The sequence below is a fragment of the Lepisosteus oculatus genome, chromosome 17 (assembly GCF_040954835.1).
Source record: "Lepisosteus oculatus isolate fLepOcu1 chromosome 17, fLepOcu1.hap2, whole genome shotgun sequence".
NCBI classification, from domain to species: Eukaryota; Metazoa; Chordata; class Actinopteri; order Semionotiformes; family Lepisosteidae; genus Lepisosteus; species Lepisosteus oculatus.
Window position 1 is genome coordinate 16754257 of NC_090712.1, and position 22431 is coordinate 16776687.

At 37.7% G+C, this 22431-nt stretch overlaps 1 protein-coding gene across 1 annotated transcript in view; it reads right to left on the reverse strand.

The window, feature by feature from the left end:
• ryr2a (ryanodine receptor 2a (cardiac)) overlaps window positions 1-22431 on the reverse strand; it is a 195641-nt gene that overhangs the window by 8528 nt on the left and 164682 nt on the right. The window contains 22 exon segments of the mRNA XM_015362834.2: window positions 177-323; window positions 753-813; window positions 1503-1636; window positions 2351-2393; window positions 2802-2932; window positions 3348-3572; window positions 4812-4898; window positions 5575-5722; window positions 6133-6200; window positions 6683-7995; window positions 8674-8755; window positions 11007-11111; window positions 11866-11994; window positions 13032-13120; window positions 13343-13423; window positions 15952-15969; window positions 18019-18092; window positions 18191-18267; window positions 20714-20734; window positions 20736-20794; window positions 21763-21787; window positions 21789-21863. Of these exon segments, the coding sequence (XP_015218320.1) occupies window positions 177-323; window positions 753-813; window positions 1503-1636; window positions 2351-2393; window positions 2802-2932; window positions 3348-3572; window positions 4812-4898; window positions 5575-5722; window positions 6133-6200; window positions 6683-7995; window positions 8674-8755; window positions 11007-11111; window positions 11866-11994; window positions 13032-13120; window positions 13343-13423; window positions 15952-15969; window positions 18019-18092; window positions 18191-18267; window positions 20714-20734; window positions 20736-20794; window positions 21763-21787; window positions 21789-21863 (3192 nt within the window).

Below are 22431 nucleotides of genomic sequence, written 5' to 3' on the forward strand. Positions count from 1 at the left end.
GTTCATTCTAGCACAGTACAAACAAAGGACAGCAATCAAGCACAGCAGAAAATGGGTAAGCACTCCGGGAAACCACCACACTCCTACTGTACATCTCTCGTGAGCAGTTCTATGAAGAATTAAAAACACCCCCCACCCACAAGTGCCTTTATCACTATCAATTTGTGCAAAGATACCTGCTTGCCGTTGTGTGTGACAGAAGACAGAATGGTTCGCAATGTCTTGAATCCCATGGCTATATCAAGAAGATGTGCCGCAAAGAAGAAATTATTGTAGTGGCCAAGGACTGACATCGTCATATACCAGGCAAGATACAGGAACGACTGCAAAATAAAGGAAACCGTTTTTGAGCCATGTCTTTGATTGGCTGATACTAACATTTTTCTCTGGCCTATTGATTGCTGAAAAATAGGTGAAAATGATTACTGTACCCCTATAAAAATTATAATCATGCAAATATTTGACAACAGAGACTGGCTAAGTTACTTCTGAGAAGTACAGTGATTATTTACAGTATGTAAGAGATTTACGTTTAAAATAGAAAATGTAGGGGAAATGATTAAAGAGAAAATACAGTACATTATTTTATGGTACACATACAACATATATCACTGAAAATCATTACCATTCAAAATTCTTCCCTCCAAGTTGCTGTTCATCATGAAAGGTAATCGCTTATATACAGTAAGTAACTTGTTACTGTTATTTCCCCAGCTGTGCTACACAATACAGAAATCTCTTTGCTTACGTACGTTGTCTGTAAAAACGACTCCCAGTTTCCAGATCTGATACTTCACATCAATAGAGTTTAACCTATAACGAAACAAAAACCATAAAAAAGTGTTTGTGATTAAACTGCAAGAAACACTGATTGCTCCCATCACAATAAAAAAGGAAGACTTCCACCGCTATAAAAATAAGGGGCACTCCTACAGTCAAGTAGTTGACAAGTACTAAGATTCGGGTGATTAATTCACTGTACCTACAACTGCAGTAAACTATAGTTACTTCTGAAAACATTTCAGTTGGTGAATCCCATGGCTATATCAAGTCAGTCTTGCTTTATTCCCTATTTGTTTATCATTCTAACCTTTTACTTAAGTAAAAGTAAGAGATGAATTTCAATTCGAAATACTTGAATCTCTTTTAGGTAATGTAGAGTCTCATTGTTGGCTCAATAAACATTATCCTTCAGTCAGAACTGATCACTTCAGTTTGCCATTTAACATTAGTGCCATCTATTGATTGGAAACACTATAGAAAACATTATCATTTAACTACACACTCTTTTACACATTGCCAGCTAAATACGTGTCACAGGAAGAGAGTCAAAACGAGCACAGACTCTTACTATGCTTTGTGCCCAAAATATTTTGCTACAAGACTTTGGTATGCTTTACAAAACAATACATAATAACTGTAAAAACAGAACTGGAGATAAACAGGACTATCAGTCACTCTGCGGAGGCTTTAATTCAATCCAGTAATAAAACCCAACTCACACAGCTGACAATGAACTGTCTTTCTTTGGCTTCTTCTTCTCCTGTGTATCACTGAAGTCCAGAGCAGCTTTGTCCATTCCCAAGAGCTCGCTGATTCTGTCCCGTCCGTAAAATTCTCCGTATTTGTCCATGACCTCCAAGGCAAATGAGAAAACAAGTACATGGATATGGAGCTGATACTATAATATGAGAAGAGGAATCCTTATTTAGTTATTTTAGAATTCAACCTTCTCCTGATGAAGACTATGGCGATGTGCACTTCTCCCAATTGAAACAACGCATCTAAAGCGTGTGGGACAATCCCATATTTACTGTGCGCCGGGCAGCCAGGAGGATATCATATTAAAAGATTTCACCACTCAGATATATTTACCTCATATCCTTTATCTCAATAATTTGTAATGTACAGTTCTGTTGACTGCGTCTGATTTTTTTAATTGCAATGTTTTCATTGTGCACACAACTCTTCTAACTATAATCTTAATAATGTGTTCAGACTGCCTTATTTTTCAATGATAAAACAAATCCCTCCCTTACAGTTGATTTCATAGACCAATATTAGCTACTGTACTGTGTATACTCAAGACCTAAAAATCATCAGGTAGTCTAAGATTAGTGCTAATCCAGGCTGAGGAAACCAATACTGTAGTTACTGTATATACTGTATAGAGTATATTTGTATTTATTGTATATACTGTAAATCTAAAAGCACTTTCCTAAAGCAGTCAAGTCTTTCGTCCAAATGCAAATTGTACTCAATCTTCCAATCAAAATTCAGTGCAAAAATGCACAGTTAGCATATGGCAATGTACTTTGGAGTTACCGATAAATTATTTTTAAGAACACACCTTTCTTTTAACAAACTTGTCCCAGTAGTTGTTAGGGAAAGACCTGAAAAGCAAAAATAAAGAGGATATCTTTCATATTTTTCAAAACATACAGTATGTCATACTTCTGTGATAAAATATATTATACTGTATCTAAAATACATACTGTATACTATATATTTATAGTATAGAACAAAATTTATAAAGTGACACTGAAGGGGGTGCAGTATTATCACATATAAACAATATATTATGTATTATGTATTAACTTCAAAATGAGTGACAATACAAGAGACTTCATACAGTAAATCCTCATTGGAGCCTCTTGCCTACACAGAGCTGAGCTAATATTGTAGTTACAGCTTCCCATGGGTAACCTCCTTGACATCTTGCAGGATAGCAATCAAGTCATACCCCATGTGACCATAACTAACCGCTATCTGTGATAATTAAGGGTGTATCATGTACTCACTGTGTGTTAATTACCAGCCTGTCCCACTGGCCTTTAATGTCATCCTCAGATGGCTGCTCTGTTATGTATAGCCCATCAAATTCCAATTTCCTGGCCACCTCCTTCTCTCTTTTAAAAATAACCAGTGGAACCTGATACATAAACACAATTAATATAACTTACACATTCAGTAAAATCAATAAATAGCAGAAGGCACAGGTATTCTTATGCATCCTAGCCTTTAGATCATTCAGATACCGTAGCTGAACTAAGATAGGAACAAACCCAGTCTATATTGAGCTTGTCAGTCGTTTACAAAATACAATTTATCTAAAGCTTTTAAGTGGCCAAGCTTAGGTTAAGCTCGTCTCACTCTGCTGGTGAGAATTTCACACACTTGCTAAAACACCCTCCACAGGAAATTAACTACATACCCTACACTGTACATCACACGCTGGATCCACATGGCCATTTTCAGGATACATATACTTGTAGAATATACTGAACTCTGTATGTAAAATGCCATTTGCTTAGAGGATTAGCACACATGCAGTTCTTTTGTCTTACTTTTAAGCAGTAGTATCCTATAATGCAGAAGAAGGATATGACGGTGTGCAGAATAGCCAGTATTCTGAGAGTAGGCTCCATGTAGCCACTGCTCTCCTCCAATACATAGTGCACAGTGACGGTCCTGTGGGGCACACTGCTCACAGAGGTCCACCTGGCGCTGCCTTCCCCTGCTCCACTGTACACCACCTCCTTCTCCTCAATCACCGCCGAGGACGTGGACACCTGCCAATCCGGGACGAGAGCATCAGTTACACTGACGGAAATTGAGTCGATGTCCTCTAAAACTAGGAACAAGGCAAGGTTCATTTCCTGCTGTTGAAAAAAGAAATGAATGAAAACAACCTTCCTTTCTTCTGCTTCTCAGTGCGAAATTAACCTTTTCTCATCCCTTTGCGGCCAACACGCCCCAGCTCCTTTTAAACTAAGAAAATGTTTTTGACATTCAGGAAAAACAAACTGAAACGGAAATATACTTTGAAGTTATGTGTCAGCGAGGTTGCCCATGGGCCACAGCATTTCAGGAGACTGGAGCCAACTCTCTAGAACCAAGGTGGATGCCATGCAATACTTCAGAAATAACGATGAGATTCTCAGATCTAATTAGCCAACAAACAAGTAGGTCTGAATGCTTTATTTCTCTTTAAAGTCTTTCTTATAGCAACTACCATACAAATAAAGGAATAAATAAATAAACTCTTCAGCACTTTTCAAGACAATTTGACTATTTTCACACAATGAAGCACCATAACATTTAATTTCACGAGGAATGACAGCAGCTGAAAGCTTGGGAGAAATTAGAATCATTTATTGTGATGTGGAGATTTGGCGTAACCCGCTTGGCTGAGGGCCAACCTCCCGGCCGTTGGATGGGGAGGATAGGACCCCCATGCGACCAATGGGGCAGCTGCAAAGGTGGAGAGGGGGTGGAGGAGGGATGCAGAAAACGAACGAGGAAGAGGAGAGGGGGACGTTTGATATTTATGGAGACCGGTTGCTTACGTCGGGATTAGTGAGAATTGCAGCAGCTGTGTCGAATGAGCGCGGCTGCCTTCATTCCTCCCGAACTTTCATTAAAAACTCCATTTAAATTATGTGATTGATTCCATTTACAGAATTTAGGTTATGAGTCAATCATAAAGAAATAATAGCACATGACGCAGTTTTGTCTACTGAGTTTGAAATTAATTGTTCACAAACTATGTCACGAAGTGGTGGGAGATATCATTACAGAGAAACAAGCTTTGACTTATACTGGATCGATGAAGAAATAGGTATACTGTAATTAGCTCTGTCGTATAAAAGTGAAATAACATCTCTTCAACAACTATTGATCCAGAATTTGAATTAACATGAATAGGTTTGAATTTAAAATACTACATCAAGTGTTTTAATACTAAGTAATTCAGTACTTTCCAAAATAAATTGGCTCAATGATAAACTGATAAACTGAGGATGTCTCACCTTATAAAAAAGGAGGATAAAGTTTATTGCAAATGCAACAAACAAAGCCAGCATTCTCATGTTGTAAAAATTCCTTGCGAAGTAATTCTGAAGACAAGCAATGCAAAAGAAAAAACAGCATTATAAGTGTGTATATACATTGATATTGAACAATGACTGCCTTGGAAATATTCCATCAAATATATTATTGAATATACTTAAAAATGGAAAGAATGAATATTGTTTCTCATTGTCAAACATACTCAACAGAAGGGAAGGTAAGAAGAATTTATCTTTTAAGTGATGTTGTATTCGGAGCCTTTCCCAGTTGTTTTAATACTGTAAATGCATTTTTGAAATTAGTAATTTTGTGCATCCGTTATGAGTTGGCTTGAAATGATTCTAAAGAAATGTACCCATATCTACAACAGTTTTATCTTACCATCATTTTAGAAAGGGTACAGTATTTTTAATATTGATATACAGTAAAATATGATAATATTATTTAATATTACTATTAAAACATTTAACTGTAGAAATATATGTTTACACTACAAAGAAGCATTTTAACAAGCCATGATCAGTTTCAGGAAATATTCTCAAATGTGTGCACTTTCTAAAAAGACAAATGTAAAAGTTATTATGCAATTTTCACTAACTGTATGAAAGTCATTCTAACCATCTTGATTGATTTTAAGACATCTAACTTCCTAAACATTTCCCACAGCCTGTCATAGAATGTCAAAAAGCTTCGAAACCGTGGCAAACATGAAGTGTTTCTTACAAGCAGCTTTCTCTGATAGGCTAAGATCTTCTTCCAAAATGCAGACTCTTGGATTTCTGGCTCATCTGATTTCAAGGCGTGACGCTGCCTGATCTTCTGTTTAGGCTTGTCTTCCTTTGGCTTATCATTCTTTTCACCATCTTCTCCTCTGAAAGAATGAGATACTTGTTACTGGCCTTCAGGGCAAAATTGTCTTTTATATTTCATGCACCAAAAACAATGCCAAATGACAAAAATAAATAAAACAATATTATAATATATAACATATGTTGATATTATATTATAGAATAAAATATTGCAACTGGTATATTTTTTATCTTCCTTAGAAAATTGAATTGAGGAGCATCAGACGGCTGTTCAATGTCATTGGAAGAAATTCTTGCTCTTTTACTGCAAAATGAGTCTTTTTTATTTTTCTTTTGTTTTTTATTGCATACGTTTTCATTACTTTTCATACAATTGTAGGAAGGTTTACATATTGGAACCACCATGCAACACGAAAGCCATTTTTTGTGAGGAATAAGGACTCTAAGAAGACAGGTCAGGCACTTAACATACTCTGCCTTTTCTGGTTCAGATTTGTTCTCTTCCTTATCTTCTCTGTCTTCCACTGAGACCCCCTCACCCTAAAACAATAAAGAAACACAACTATGAGCTGCTTAGAGAGGCCATCCAACCGTATGATCAATGTTAAAACCTGAACGTACAGTATAAGAATATGTACAGTATATGAAGTTCTGCTACTCCAGTTAGGTTACTTCATGCTACTTCTTGTTGTGAAACAGTGGTACGGAAAGAAAAGCTGTCATGCTCAGAGAAAGATAGCAGTTTTGGGAAGAGATATACCTTCACTAAGATCTGTGTAATGACTTGGTCATAGAAGTCTCATTTGTCTCAACATGTATAAAAGATATTTAAATGCTTTTTACTTAAACATACACATCTCAAAATGTTTAGCCTTTTCTGTTTTTCTAGAATCTTATAGTAACAGAATATTATCTTCTATCTCTTATCTTTGAAAGATGTTCTGCAAGCCAAAATCAATTACTTTTCCTTCATAAACAAGCAGCATTCCACTTTGTTAACAGCTGTGCACTAGATTGATTACCTTATGTCTTCTTCTCAACTCTGGTGAAGGCGCAGGCACAGGAGAAGCAGGAGAAGTGATTAAATCAGTCAAACTAGCATTTGGATTATGAGGGATTAATTTATATTGTCCTCCTTCCCTCCTCAAGTCTAACCCAAAAATGTCTGAGAGGAGATCAGTATCATCAGAGGCAACCACCAAGTCTGCAAGGTCTTCTGAAGGCAACGATTTGTCTGTGAGTTTCCTCTCGCCTTCCTCTCCTTCCCCACGGACCTCATCTTGGGTTGGGTCAGGCATGTTGGCCAAGAGATCGGCCACTTTAATTTGTTTGGCTCCTTCCACCAGACTCCCCCCTAGAAAAGTACTGTACATTATTCGGAAAAAGCCTCTTGAAACACTGAATGTGAAATGGAAAAGGCCCATCAAAACACTCCAGTAGAAAGAGATAAGTGTCATAACCATGTCTTTCACAGTCATTTTCTTCATCTTTTTCATCTGTTTCTTAAGGCTTTTCATGGAAAGCACCTTCATTAACATCATCACATTGTACCGCAAGGCCAGAAGAGCAGATCGTACTGTGGTGACAGAAAAGAAGCCCATTTCTGGATTGTCGTCCTCTGGCTTCTCTTTCTCATTCTCTTCCTTACTGGCTGACCTCTCATTAGTATCTGATTCAGAGATCTGGGCAGCCAGCTGCATTTCAAAAATGGTGTCCTCACAGAAATTTACAAAGAGCTCCATTTTTTCTTTTTCCCCTCCCTCGTTTACAACATCAAAGATGAACTGCCGTTTGGACTCCTTGACTTGTGGCTTCTCCCACTGTGTCCGGCTGGACTCGCTGATCTCAAAGTAGACCCGCTCAATGCGTTTGGCACTCCCCATGATCTCAATGCGACCCAGATAAGGCTGGAAATAATTAAGCACGCTTTCTGCGAGTTCCAGAAAGGTCTGGAGGCGGGTATCATGGGGCATGTGTTCGGACAGGTTGGTGAGCAAGACAGCCACATTGAAGCCAATATCCTTGGCAGGTTCATGGAACCTCTCCACAAACTCTTCATAGTCCAAGAGCTCATTTTCATCTGTCTCTGCACAAGAAAGCAGGAACTCTGTTTCTGACTGAGTATAGTGTTTGTGGCTTTCCATTGCTTTCTGGAAATCCCTCTTTGAGATAACCCCTTTCCCATCAGGGTCGTACTCCTTGAAGGTGTCTGAGGACGTCAGATCTTTGAGTTTGAGGAACATGTCAAAGAACTTCAAAATCATCTCCACATTGTTTGAGGACTCTACTAACATGTCAACCATCTGTTTACCAATAGTTCCATTAACCACATTCCCTAAGGAAACAAAAAAAAATTCTGTCAATGACAGATTTAAAATGACTGTTCATCCAGGACAAACAAAGTGAGAAAATTAAGTGGGTTTTTGCAAACACATTAAATATGCACTTTTAAAAAAAATAATTAGAAAATAACATACTAGGAAATCTATATACAGTATATCCATTAGTCTTGCTACATTTGACACACACATTTTGCTGTGCAAAAGAATATAATAGTAACTGGTCTTTTAATCCCAAGAATGTGTATTGGTATGCTTACGTTTACAAATTTAACAATGTAAAACATGAGCACTTTCATAAATGTTTCAGACAAATAACATAACCACAATGCATAAGGCACCTTTCCTACTGTAACTAAATGAAGTGATTCAAGGAAACTCTGATTTTTTAATTGATGTACACAGCTACTTAATCGAAATCTATCGTTTTAATGGAGAAGCTCCCACATTCTAGTCCTTGAGAAAACAATGTGCTGCTGTCAAAGTCAGATTAAACAAAGTCACTGACTTTAAAAGAGGAGTGTTTTTTTGCTATCTTTTGTACATGGTGATAACAGTAATAGTGAACGTTACTAAGCTTACATACTGTATAAGCTGGATATAGTGATTCATGTTGAAACATAAAGGGTTGTAAAGCTGTACCAGTGTTGAAGTTTTACTTTGGCCAAACCTACCTTCTAACATGGACAGCAGCATTACAACCATGTCCTTTTGGAGATCCATTAACTCTTTCAGCAATTCAATTTGACTGGAATCCTACAAATGACAAACATATTACATTTTCACTTCGGTCGGCCATTCTTTTGGCAAGAACACTGCCACATCTGCTACAGTGAACTGAGCATTCATGAATGTTTGTGTAATGTGTATAAATATATGATCTGTACACATACACACTGTACATGGGGTCCTATTTGGTAATATGTTAGCATACAGTATTACAATATTTTAATATGTTAATATTATTAAATATATTAAATATACTGATCCAGGAATTCACACGTCAGAAATTGGAACATTCACAACGTGTAAAACACCAAGGGCCATGAGGAAGAAAAACAGGTGTAATAATACTGTTATAATAGCCATTGAATTATATATCCATAAAATGTGTGCTGGTACTTGAACTTGAACTTTATTTTGAACTTGAATATACAGTATACATATATTTATCACTACAATTGCTCCTAGGCATGGCTGGATTACTCTATGTTATTTAAATACTGTATGTCACAGGTACTCATTTTATTCTGTCAGGGAATAATCAAGGTGTCAGAAGCAAGTTAGTCATTTTGCTAAAGAGAGAAAGCTTGGGAGAAATATGCCTACAGCTATGATGCAATTAGTTTCAGTAGTAGGCAAATAAATGTCAAAGGAAATTTGTTTGTAAATGCTAATGCTAATGCTAATGCTAAGATTTGCTTATAATAAGGAAAATTTGGGACATATTTAACCCAACAAGAGGCACAGATTTTGATGTTATTTTAGTGGGAACTGGGGTTCAATCAAATTTAATTCAAAAAACATCATTCTATTCCTTGCATCTCAAGATTTCGCACAAGAATACTTTGTATAAACAACAAAAAAACATACAGCCTATAATTAATTAACTGATTTTTCCTAAAATGTCCTTCAAATACAGTGAAGCTATATGCTTAAAATTACAAATTATCTTTTTAACCACTGCAGCGATTGCAACAGACAGGAGAATCTGAGTTAGATTTTGCAAAGACAGAAGCAGCACTCTTCATGCAAGATGAAGTCTTGTTTGTTAACAGTTTATACAGTACTTGGAAAAACAAATGTATAACAGATGAGACGTTTCTCTGCAAAAGACAGAGAAACAGACATTTTGTTTATCACTTGCAGCATCTAGAAAATGCACAAAAATAAAAAGGCAAAAGGCAAAAGGAATGCTTGGTTATACAGTAAAGAGTGTACAGTACAGGGTCATATATGTTACTGTAGATCACAATTAAAGAACTACAGGAATTTCTGGTGTCCACTTTCAAAAGGGGTCAAGAAGCATTGGAAAATCCAGAGAAGAGGACAAGACTCATCCTAGTGCTTAAGGAAAGGAGTTAAGAAGACTTAAGGCACATTAAAAAAACATCTGAGAGAAGACTTGATTGAGATATTTGAAATGATTAAAGAGAGCTCACAACTCAAAACAGCTAACTTTGTCAATGCCAGATTATTCAAAGATTTAGAATACTTGAACCAAGACTCCTAGTCATTTCCTCTGTTCAAGACCAAAGAAAATCAGTTTTTTAAGCCTATCACATTCCTTTGAGCCAAGGGATACAATTGGATGCTCTTCTTTAAACCGATTCTAGACCACCAATATTTTCTGTAGCATAGTGGCAGAATTTATAATATTCTAAATGAGTTCTGGCTGTTGCATTATACAATTTTAAAACACGATCTACAGTATCTATCTACTTTACATTCTACACATTGAACAATATTTTCTAACATTCTACTTGCCTTTTTATAATATTGATTCCCAAATTGTCTATATTGGCATATCATTTATATCATTTTCAGTTAAACTAAACAGTTACAGTAAGTGATATGTATGTGTCATGAGTTACTGCTCCAAGCTTGATATTTCCCATTTTGTATTTGTTGTTTATGTGCCACATTCTTACCCAGAGGAATGTCAGTTTTCTGCAGTTGAGCAATTAAAACTGTGAAAACTGGAAGTCTGCTAAAATCAATTTCACCATAATACAGTACTACAGAACACTATTTAACAGAGTAATCAATGTCTGCATTGATCACCAGGGTACACTGTGGAGGCAAAGTTTCTAGGGCCTTTCAAGTTATGCTTGATAGTGTGATACAGTAGATCCCCTACCTCGATAGGAACATAAAGAAAACCAGTGATAGGTTAAATCGATCAATCTCAATTTGAGCTTTTCCTGTTCTCTGATGAAAAAGTTAAGTAAGCAAAGTTTTACATACAGTATATCAAAAACTGCATAAATATCTGTATGATACAAACCTGCGATAGCTTCATTTGCATGTGTGCAAACACGTGGAGAAATCCTACTACAGCATCCCAAAGGCGACTGTGAGCTAGGCTCTGCTGGTTTCCAGTACAGGGGCCCTAATGTGGAGCAAAAAGAGCGAAGAATAACTTGAAACCCAGTAAAGTTCTTTTTTTCCCTTTTTGTAACTTTTAATTTTCTTATAGTTCCATTCATGAAGCAGTGCTAGTAGTTTGCAAGGAGGGACTTTTGTGAAGGAAGAGGCAATCTCCAGCCCGCTACGGTTAGGAATTTACTCCCTTATGGGAGTAGGTTTATGGGAGGCTGAGCACCCACTGAGGAAATTGATTGTCAGTCATGTGTTTTTAAAGAAAATGGCCGTCGTTGCCTGCAACAGTGCTGAGCCCCGCCCCTTCCCCTAATGATCTGAACAGGAGAAAGAGTCAGTGCCTGTGATGTACAGTACAGTGTACATTGAGCGAAGTACATGCTCTCTGTAAAAAAACAAAAACCAAAAATACTTCTCACTATAGAATCCAATCAATATCGGGGAAACCTAATCGAATGAACAGTTCACGCAATTAACAAATTCTTGCATTAATTGTAAAGTGTGGTTTGGGAACTTTTAACCCCACATGCATCTTTCATCACATCTAAAATCCCTAAACAGAGCACCAATTGTGCCAAAAAAAAATAGTTAACATTAACTGCCATTAACAGGACATTTCAAAAACATATATACTGTATTGTAGGGGCTAAATCATTAGGACTACCCATGTAGTTCAGTCTCCTTCAAATCATTTTTCTTATCCATCTTGTCTAAACTTATCTAACCAACATTGTAAAATGCTTGGCTTATAGCCAGCAGTATACCTGAATATACTCTGTAAGTGTGTTGAACACCTGTTTTGCTACATTGATCGCCTTGGAGAAATTGCGCTGTCCTTGTTCATCAATGACGTCTTTTCCCGAGTAATACCAGTAGAAATCACTGATTGACTCCTGCAGAAATAAATGTGCAAAAACAAGTACAGTACTCCAGAAAACAGCAATTTATAGCAATAGCAATTAAACAAATGTTTTTTTTTTAATCTGGAACTTTTTGTCTGACATTATATGACCTACTGTTTGAGGTACTCATAAGTAAAAAATATGTTTTCTTACAGTTTACCTCTGATAAAGGCCGATATAATCCTTTAATATTAACATTTTAATATACTGTATTTACTATTCATGTTCCTCTTAGATGCATTCTATATATATATTGAGAGATATTAAATATGCAAAAAAATATGAGTTCCAAAACTTCTCACAAAGTGCAATGACAGCCAAAAACCGCAATAGTTTTAACAGTTTACAACTACTTCAGTTGTTGCAAAGGTCAAAATAGTACTAATGCATTTGCTTTTATTATGAGTGACCTGTATTAGAAAACTTTAAAATGACGAACAATGGGTAGTTTTTCGTGTAACTTATGTCATGTCATTTGCCAAACCGCTTTATACACTGTACCATACAGTGTGGCGGGAAGCTGGAACGAGTGCATGGCAGGGTACACCCTGGACAGGACGCCAGTCCATCGCAGGGCCAGTGCAAGCCCATCATCCATGGGGACTGTTTGGAGGCCACACTTAAGGCTGAGGGGGGAAATTTGGCCCGGACACAGGGATAACTCCCTACCCTTATCGAGAAATACCTGTGAATCTTTAATGACCACTGAGAGTCAGGACCTCGGTTTAACGTCTCACCCGAAAGATGGCTGCCCACTACAGGATAGTGTCCCCGCCACTATACTGGGGTATTAAGACCCACACCGACTGCAGGGTGGGCGCCCCTCGCTGGTCCCACTAACACCACTTCCAGTGGCAACCATACAGTAGCTTCCCAGGAGGTCTCCCACCCTGGTACTATCCACTTCATGGTGTGTCACACAAACATAATTCAATATTATGGAAATTTTGAGTGTCATTATTTATAGTTTGCTATTATCTAGAAATACACAATCAACATAACAAAGCAGTAAAGATGTTGATTCTCACCTGAACTCTCAGAAGATAGTCAACGGTAGAAATGATAATGTTGACAGTTGTGTTGTTTCCAGTTTGCGTCCTGAGGTAATTTTGAAAATCTGTGGACATAGAACACTTTGCATTAAATATTACAATGAAAACTATTTTTTATGCTTCCTTAATTCAAACTAATATCGCATAAGAGCCAAGTGTTATCCAGGACCAAACAGCCAGTTAATACAACGTGTAAAAAAAAAAACGGATCTTCAAAAGCATCAAAATAAATAATTCTTAAATCTATGAGTCTTCATTTTATTCTAGCCGCTTTGTGCATTACAAACCTGAGTTGTGTCCTTCACAGAGGAGCTGCAGGAAGCGAAAGAGGTCACAGGTGAATTCATCATCCTGCATCACCTTTTCTCCTACACAGCGTGGGGAGACGGACAGAATCCGTTAAAAGACGCCAATGAGGCACAACTGAGCTGAATCTGTATTTCTGCAAATCATGACTACCGCTCTGTCTGAAGTGTACTGACATACACTTCTGAGACAGTTCACATGGGATAAAATGCTACACATGATGGGGGGATGAGCAGCAGTGAGAACGATCAGCAGCATTTTATTCATATGCACTGTCTTCAGCAGACTGAGTGAATGACCTTTCACAACACAGCACTCGCACTGCTGCACATGAAGCTTCTTTCCTGCGGCACATTCACAAAAAATTCAATCCTCTTCCTCAGAAGGCTGCTTCTCAGTGTCATTGTACAGATGTGGCTTATCTACTACAATAAAGTACTGTAAATACAGCAAAAATGTCATATAAGTGACATTATACACAGTATAACATAATCTGAAATAACTATATAGCATACTTATACAGTTCATACAGTACTTATATAACATAAATTGGGCCCCTACGAGTCAGAAAGCCAAAACTCTTTTAAATGTGTGTTTTCTTTTCATTAAGCATGTGCCAACAAAATGTTTCTCAGAAATCCCAAGAAATCCCTGAAACACGAAAGTTATTTTTCTGCTGGGAATACTGTAAAAAAAGGACAAATGCCTTTGTCTGCTCTGTTTTTATGTAGAACAGGTGCATACATTTATCTACCCACTTCGATAAAATGCTGCTTTTAACCATGTGAAATGGAGGTCATGGTTAATGAGGAAAGATGTTGTCTTTATGGCTTGAGATGTATAATATGGCAATGCTTCTGTGATGTATAATGCTTGTTTTCTGTTAAATGGATACAGTTCGATTGTATCTCGCATGGTAAAGAGAACAAGGTCTTCTGCCTTAAGATATTTAAACAGGCTTGAAAGTGCTTGAAATTTATTTTTAAGCCTCATATTCCGTTTGCATTTAAGCATAATTAGGACTGTAAGGCTTCTTCCAAACAAACATTCAAGTTTTTCTTTTCTCTCAAATTTCTTTTCATAGATATAGCATTCTAATTGGCACTACACTTTGTCCTATAAAAGGTAAGTTACACTGAACTAGTAGGTCCACAACTGCAAGAATGTATTTTTGTTGTATAATCCTCACTGTGTTCATACAGTATCTGTATAGGAACGTGATGCGAATTTGAGCTTAAAAGGTAACCCTAATTAGCTAAAAACAATTATGTACAGTATATGAAAAGCATAAGAAAATGTCAACTTTGGTGTACTCTGCACGACATATACCGTACCACAACTTTTTATAATTGCCTTAAAAAACTCAATATTCTGTAACTAAAGGTATACAGTAGATGATTTAATATGCACTTTCAAGCTTATTTTAAGAAAAATGATAGACCAGTTCAGAAGACAACCAGTTAAATACAAAATACAGTAAAGCACATAGATATGGCACATTCTGCACTGTTGAATTCTGTACAGATTACATAAAATGAAATTTGCAGCACAGTGCTTTTTAAGATTCTGTCAGCTTTTGTCACATAACTGAATGTCAAATGTAATTTGAACCTCTGACAAAAATACTGTTTTAATATTCCGCTTTAGAATTTTAGGAATACAGGCTAATTGGAATTTCATGAACACAAAAGCTACCAATGATGAGGGGACAGCCCCCTCTCGCAGTCTGACACAGAATATAGTCTGCTGAGGAAAATTCAGAGGTCAAAACTGTCTTTTGGGTTACAGTGATGGAAACTCCTTTTGTAATATGTTTATCATACAGTTTCACTGCACCGACAGAATACTATCAGCAAAGTGGGCTCATGTGTAACATGCCATCCCCAAACCAGAGGTTGCAGTGCTCCGACTATCAAGGCGTTTGTTTCTGCAGCAGGTCTTGCGCACACCTACAGAATGCAATGCAAGCAGTGACAGATCTGCTGCTCTGGCTCTGTCTGGTCTATCATTTCGGAAACCAGCACCGTTTTTTTGTGTGCTTTGGACTGCCTAGCTACCCAACCGAAAGAATCAGAATATGAAACTAAAATAAGGAAAGTATGGATGGAAAATACAATATCATTTTAACACAACAGCGATCATTTGGTCATAAAAATAAAATGTCAAGACACTTATTTACAAACAAAAGGTACAACATTGAATACATCACAGAACACAGAGTAAACAGCTTGAACTTGGGAGACATTGGTGTCAAAACCTTTCACTTGCACGGATCAGTGCAGCCGTAAAGCCACAATTGAATGCACAACAAATACTACAAAAAGGAGAACACCACAATTTCTTTCCACATCCAACCACTGCAATACTGGGTCACTTAAAACAGCTCACTGCTCTTACATCTAGTGTGCCAGATACTGTGCAAATCCTGAGAGGGAGGCAAAAACATTGTGATTGGCTAAGGAACTACAGCATTGCTTTGTACAAACAAAACAGAAATCGCATTGAACTAGGAAAAGAGGGGATTGGACTCAGGACCTGGACAGCGCTGACACAGAAGCTAACAAAGGGAAATGGCAGATTTCATAATTACCACGCTCATGAGTGATGACTGAGGAAGGGAAGACAGAACATTAACCCAAAGGAAAAGAAAAAGGAAAGAAAAAGTAAGATTTCAAATTCAGACAGATTACAGGTAGGTTCAGTATTCAGTATTGCAAAGAAAACCAGCTGGGGGAAATAAGGCAAAAGATAATGTGCCAAGTGTTACAAGGCAAAAAACATCAGACAGATCAGTAAAGACGTAGTTAAAGGGTATTATGACAAAAAAGGAAATGCTTACAAAGAAGGTGAAGAATCTGAACTGATATTCTGCTAATTGAAAATGTGTATCCCTCTTCATGCCAGGCTAATCGCCATCTAGATGGGCTTTTTAATGATTAATTCTACTTCAGTGAAAAAATACATAATATTAAAAAATGTTGAATTCATTGATTAAGACGCACTTTCTGAAGTGCCAGTTTTTGAAAATCAGTACACTGCTTCAGTACTATTGATGAATTGAGGACTGAATCAGCAACTGCAGTCATATAGTAAAGGATTTACTGTACACTATATCCATTCTTTTTAGAAGCCTCTGAAATGAAATATTATCTGGGAGTCTAGAGGGCATGGGAATTTCCATAAGTTTGGAGTGACATCCAGAAGAAAATAATAAAAACTAAGACAAACCATTTGGTCAGGTGATTAGGTCCCAAATTATATGCATATAAAGCATGGAAACACTGTTTTCAGAAGGCTTACGTACTGTACACATCACATTGTAGGCTCATGAAATAGTGTACACCAGATATTTTCTTCAAATGTCGACAGCTTCTCCAGCAATAAAAAAAACACCCTTCACTTCCAGTTTAGAGCAGCAGTACTTAAAACCCTAAGTCACACAGATGTTCTGCTCTGACAGCACTGACAGCATCTATTAACCTGCAGCTCTGTTTTGAATATTTTATAATTGCACTATATTTATAATAATGACAGTCATCAGACATATTTTATATTTAAATTTGTGTTCTGTTGTAAGAGGTAATTCTAAGAAAGGGGTCTCCTATCCAAAATCCAGAAAAGGCTGAAAACTCCTGGTGCACAAGACGAAAGCATATTCCATTTGTCTCCCTTTTGAACTCTGTAGGTGAAAACTTTTTTGTCACAGTATCCTAATGATTTTTTTCTTTCATCCTTAGTCACTGTTTTGATTTTTCTAAATTTACAGTAGTCTAATATTCACATTAACTGTAACTTAAAAACAGATTTTCTACAAATGTTTACAAAACACAACAAATTCAAAATTTCAAGTACAAATTTGTAGATTTTAACATTATTAACAAAGAACACAAAACAGTAATGACTTGGTTTACAAGGTAACATTTTTTCCCACATTTATATACATACATAAAGGGTAAAAAAGAGACAAAGCCATCTTTGACAGATGTTGTACGGATGGAAATTAAAAAAAAATGAACATGAATGCAGACAACAAAGACATTGGTTAGGGATAATTGTATTTTCACGTTCATGTGCAGTATTGCTTAATCAATGTACCATACCAATGCAATGACAAAACAGCTGGACAAATAAATAAAAAAATGATCACTTGACTTTGCAATTAAAAATCTAAGTGACTGAACATTCCTCTAAATAATAATTGCAAAAAAATCAAAGAACACAGCATTTCAAACACAGAGCTCAGCAGTATGATTGGCATAAACCCAATTTCCATTTTAAATAAAACATTCTAGTGTAAGAATAATATCATTTCCTATGCATTAATTAAGTTTTTGGTAATGTTTTTTGGAACTAGGGATTTTGAAGAATATAACGCAGTTAAAACAAAGTTCTTACTTCAGTGTATTGAAAGATCATTTTTTTAAAAAACATTTATATTCATTAAAAATTCTATTCCCACATCATGCTAAATTCATGTAAAAATAATTAAACATTTCAATGAGCCTATCTTCTGTTTTTCTATGCCTATTTCTTACTGAAAACCCTGGACATACAATTTATCTACGTACAGTATGAGACTGTTCTTTTAATGAGACAGTAAGTTTCACTGATCAGTCACACTAATTCCCTTCTGAGCCTCATTCTGAGAAAAGTGTACCTGAGCCCTCTTCTGTTACCATCCCCAGTCCTTCGGCTTTGTTCTGCCTTTCAAAAGCATTGAGGTCAAGAACACTGAAAGAATATAAGTAAATTAAATGAATTTTAAAATAAATAGCATTTCCAAATGTTATGCTTTCTGACACTTCAAAACAGATTAAAAAGACAAATACCTGCACGACTGCATAAGGCCAGCAAGACTCTGAAAGAAGCCCACGTCCTTTTTATCTTTCAGGTAATCAAGCATTTTCTATTGTAAAAGTGGGAAAAAAACATTTTAAAAACACAGATAGTATTGTTTTCAACTGAAAACATAAACAGTCATGTCATTAATAACTTGTCATTAATGGGTACAAATATGCACTAGACCCTAAAAATTATGTTGGATTGTAGGGGTTTTAAGCACTTGGAATTGATAGGTTATTAATATAGTTTACCTCCCCTCCACAGCGATAACCCCATTACGCTAATTGATGTAGACAGATGATGTCAGATACCTGCATTGTCTTTATGGTGGAACTACAGTATAAAATATTCCTTTCCTTTAAAACTGCCTTCTACATTGCATCTTTAATAAATACTTGAAAAAATATTAATATCAAATATCTAGAGTATATTAAACTACAGCTATGTCACTGCATTGGTTACGTGCTTCATTATGTTTTTATATTTTTGTCTTTCCTGTAACATTGTTCAAGGACGTACTGTATAGATGGGTGCATGCAATCCACAGCATGGCATAATTTTGAAAAACAGCTGCACGTTAACTTGTTTTAACTTGTTTTAATACTGTACATATTACCATTATTTAGCATAGGTAAAAAATTAAGTAAAATGAGTCACACTTTCACTGAGCATTTTCATATGACTCTACATTCCTGTTCCTACATTTATGTTTGGAAAAAGGCTGCTTCTCTTGAAGTAATGCCAGAAAACACACGCCAACCAATCAATAGCTGAGTCCTAGCACTTTATACAGCATACTTCTGAGCAGAACTTAACTCTGACAGGGATTTCAGGACTGGGGTTGAGGTGTTCTGAGAGGAGGGACGAACTCCGGTGTACTGAAAACACCTTCACATCCTAATTTGGTCTATATTTCAAATCACCTGCCCTATTTCCTGTTTCCTGGAATGAACTGGACCTTTGGAGAGTGAACTCAATTTGGATGGCTCTTCTTATTTACTGGGAGACTGAACCCTGCTATTGCTTTCACCTGTCTAGTGCCCAGAGATTTTTTTCTGGTCTGAAAACAATCTCCATAACACATAATTTCTGTCTAAACTGGCTTTATACTGCTCTCTATCTTAAACTGAGACAGACAGCTCAGGGAGAGGCCACTTGGTTAGTCTCCTTATACTGTATCTCTGTTTAAAAGGGAAATGAAACATATTACACATTAAGCCTGTTAAGAGTCAAGAAACAGTAATAAAAAAAAACACAAAATACTGTATTGATAGTAATTGTGTAATCAGCAAGTTTGACAATTAACATAATCAGACATGAATGAGTTAAAAGAAGATAAAATGCTGGAAACAGCCCGCAGTTCTCCAGGAGACCGAGATCACTGGAGGATTCGGGCAAACATTAGAAAGGGATTTGGACAGCAAGGTGGCGCAGTGGAAATCAACGCTGCCTCGCAGTGCTTGGACCCTGGGGTGCAAACGCGTGCAGCGTGTATGTTCACCCAGGGTTCACATGTGTATCCTCCATGTGCTCCGGTTTCCTCACAGTCCAAAGACACACTGGTAGGCTTATGGGCTTCTCGGAAAACTGGCCCTGGTGTGTGAGTGTGAGTGTGAGTGTGAGTGTGTGTGTGAGTGTGTGTGAGTGTGAGTGTGTGTGTGTGTGTGTGAGTGTGTGAGAGTGTGTGTGAGTGTGTGTGAGTGTGTGTGTGTGTGAGTGTGAGTGTGAGTGTGAGTGTGTGTGAGTGTGTGTGAGTGTGAGTGTGTGTGAGTGTGTGTGTGAGTGTGTGTGTGCGTGTGTGTGAGTGAGTGAGAGTGTGTGAGTGTGTGTGTGAGTGTGTGTGTGAGTGTGAGAGTGTGAGTGTGTGAGTGTGTGTGAGTGTGTGAGTGTGTGTGTGAGTGAGTGAGAGTGTGTGTGAGTGTGTGTGTGAGTGAGTGAGAGTGTGTGTGAGTGTGTGTGTGAGTGTGTGTGTGAGTGTTGTGTGAGTGTGAGTGTGTGTGAGTGTGTGTGTGTGAGTGTGTGTGAGTGTGTGTGTGTGAGTGTGTGTGAGTGTGTGTGAGTGTGTGTGTGAGTGTGTGTGTGATGTGTGTGTGTGTGTGTGTGTGAGTGTGAGTGTGAGTGTGAGTGTGTGTGAGTGTGTGTGTGTGAGTGTGTGTGAGTGTGTGTGTGAGTGTGTGTGTGTGTGAGTGTGTGTGAGTGTGTGTGTGTGTGTGTGTGTGTGTGTGTGTGTGAGTGTGTGTGTGTGTGTGTGTGAGTGTGTGTGCGTGTGTGTGTGTGCGTGTGTGTGCGTGTGTGTGCCCTGCGACGGACTGCCCATCCTGTGAAGGCTGTACCCTGCTTTGTGCACACTTCTTTGCCAGCATAGGCTCCAGCTCCCTTGACCTTGTATTGGGATAAAGAGGTTAGAAAACGAATGGATATCATGTGAATCACTTATTTTTGGGACTAACGACCTGATTTATTAAACGTCATGTTTTTCCTTTGAACACTATGAAAAAATTATCTAATACCTGCTGCACTGTGGAATTTCCTTCCATTCAAAATGGCAATGCCCAGCTTCAATGTTGATGCTACCATAGGTCCCATTTCACCTGGAATGATAAAACACAGTAGTTTGATATATCAAGCATATCAAGCATATAGACCTCCTGGGAAAAACTAAGGTTGCTGCTGGAAGAAGTGTTAGTGGGGACAGCAGGGGGCGCTCACCCTGTGGTCTGTGTGGGTCCTAATGCCCCAGTACAGTGACAGGGACACTATACTGTAAACAGGTGCCGTCCTTCAGATGAGACGTAAAACCGAGGTCCTGACTCTCTGTGGTCATTAAAAATCCCAGGGCGTTTTTGAAAACAGTAGGGGTGTAACCCCGACGTCCTGGCCAAATTTCCCAATGGCCCTTACCAATCACGGCCTCCTAATAATCCCCATCTATGAACTGGCTACTTTACTCTGCTCTCCCCCCCACTGATAGCTGGTGTGTGGGGAGCGTTCTGGCGCACTATGGGTGCCGTCGCATCATCAAGGTGGGGCTGCACATTGGTGATGGTGGAGGGGATCCTCATTACCTGTAAAGCGCTTTGAGTGGAGTGTCCAGAAAAGCGTTATATAAGTGTAAGTAATTATTATTATTATTATTATTATTATTATTATTATTATTATTATTATTGATAAATAACAGGCCATTACACAGGACATTAATTAAAGGGCACGGTTTTACTGTTATTTCCTACAGATTTAACAAACTTTCTCTGCCCTTTACTACACCGGTCCATGGGAATACAGCAAAGTGACACTTAAACCAAGTGGTTTCAACTGATAAAGTAGTTCGCCCGAGGTCCAGCTGAGCTCTGTTATCACACAGTCAAGCCTGTGTACCAGCTGATTGTGACGAGGATTCCCCAAACCAACACAGTGCGTGGGATTAGTCTGTTAGTGCTCTCGAAGATTGCCTCCTGGACAGCTGATGGCATATGGAGCAGTTGGTGAGGGACCAGAGCCTACATCTGCCATTACAGACAGCGTTGGAGCCACCAAGCGGCAGTACAGACAGATGGGTCACCTTTGCTGGCGCTGATCATCTGGAGAAACCATCTCTGCAGCACCCCGGTCATGTAGCCTGGCCTGCTGATACAGCAGCTTCTGCTTTTCCATTTCTTTTTCCTAAATCCAAGTGGAAAAAATAATCAAAGTTATCTGTTTCGTTTTTGTTTATCAAAGTGGTGCTTGGATTACAATTGCTCCCACAGGGCTCTGTTGCAGAATTCATGTAATATGAAGTGATGTCCAGGCTAAATGTGATATCAGACAAGAGTCTGAACTGCAGTTGCTAATGGAAAGCACTAATAAGCATTACGGTTTCTACTGCTTTTACCGGACCTCAGTCAGTATCGACAACTAGATGCATCTGAAATACACTGCAAAATCTGGTTTGAAATCTTCTGTTTTTTATAAAAAGTTAACTAGCATTTTCCCAGTTCATGAAATTCAACATATTGCATATTATACACATCACTGAATGACTTATTTCAGAATGAGGGTCTGACAGTTCAGAACCTGAGGATATGCCTTTTGTCGCATAAAACAAACACATGAAAGCTTTGCAACTGCTGCATTTCTGGTCTCATTATGTTAGAGTTAGGAGGGATATTGATTCGACTACAAAGGAGACTTCCTTTATAATCTGATGGTTTTACAGTTCCTAATAAGGATATTATTCCAAATCAAGGAG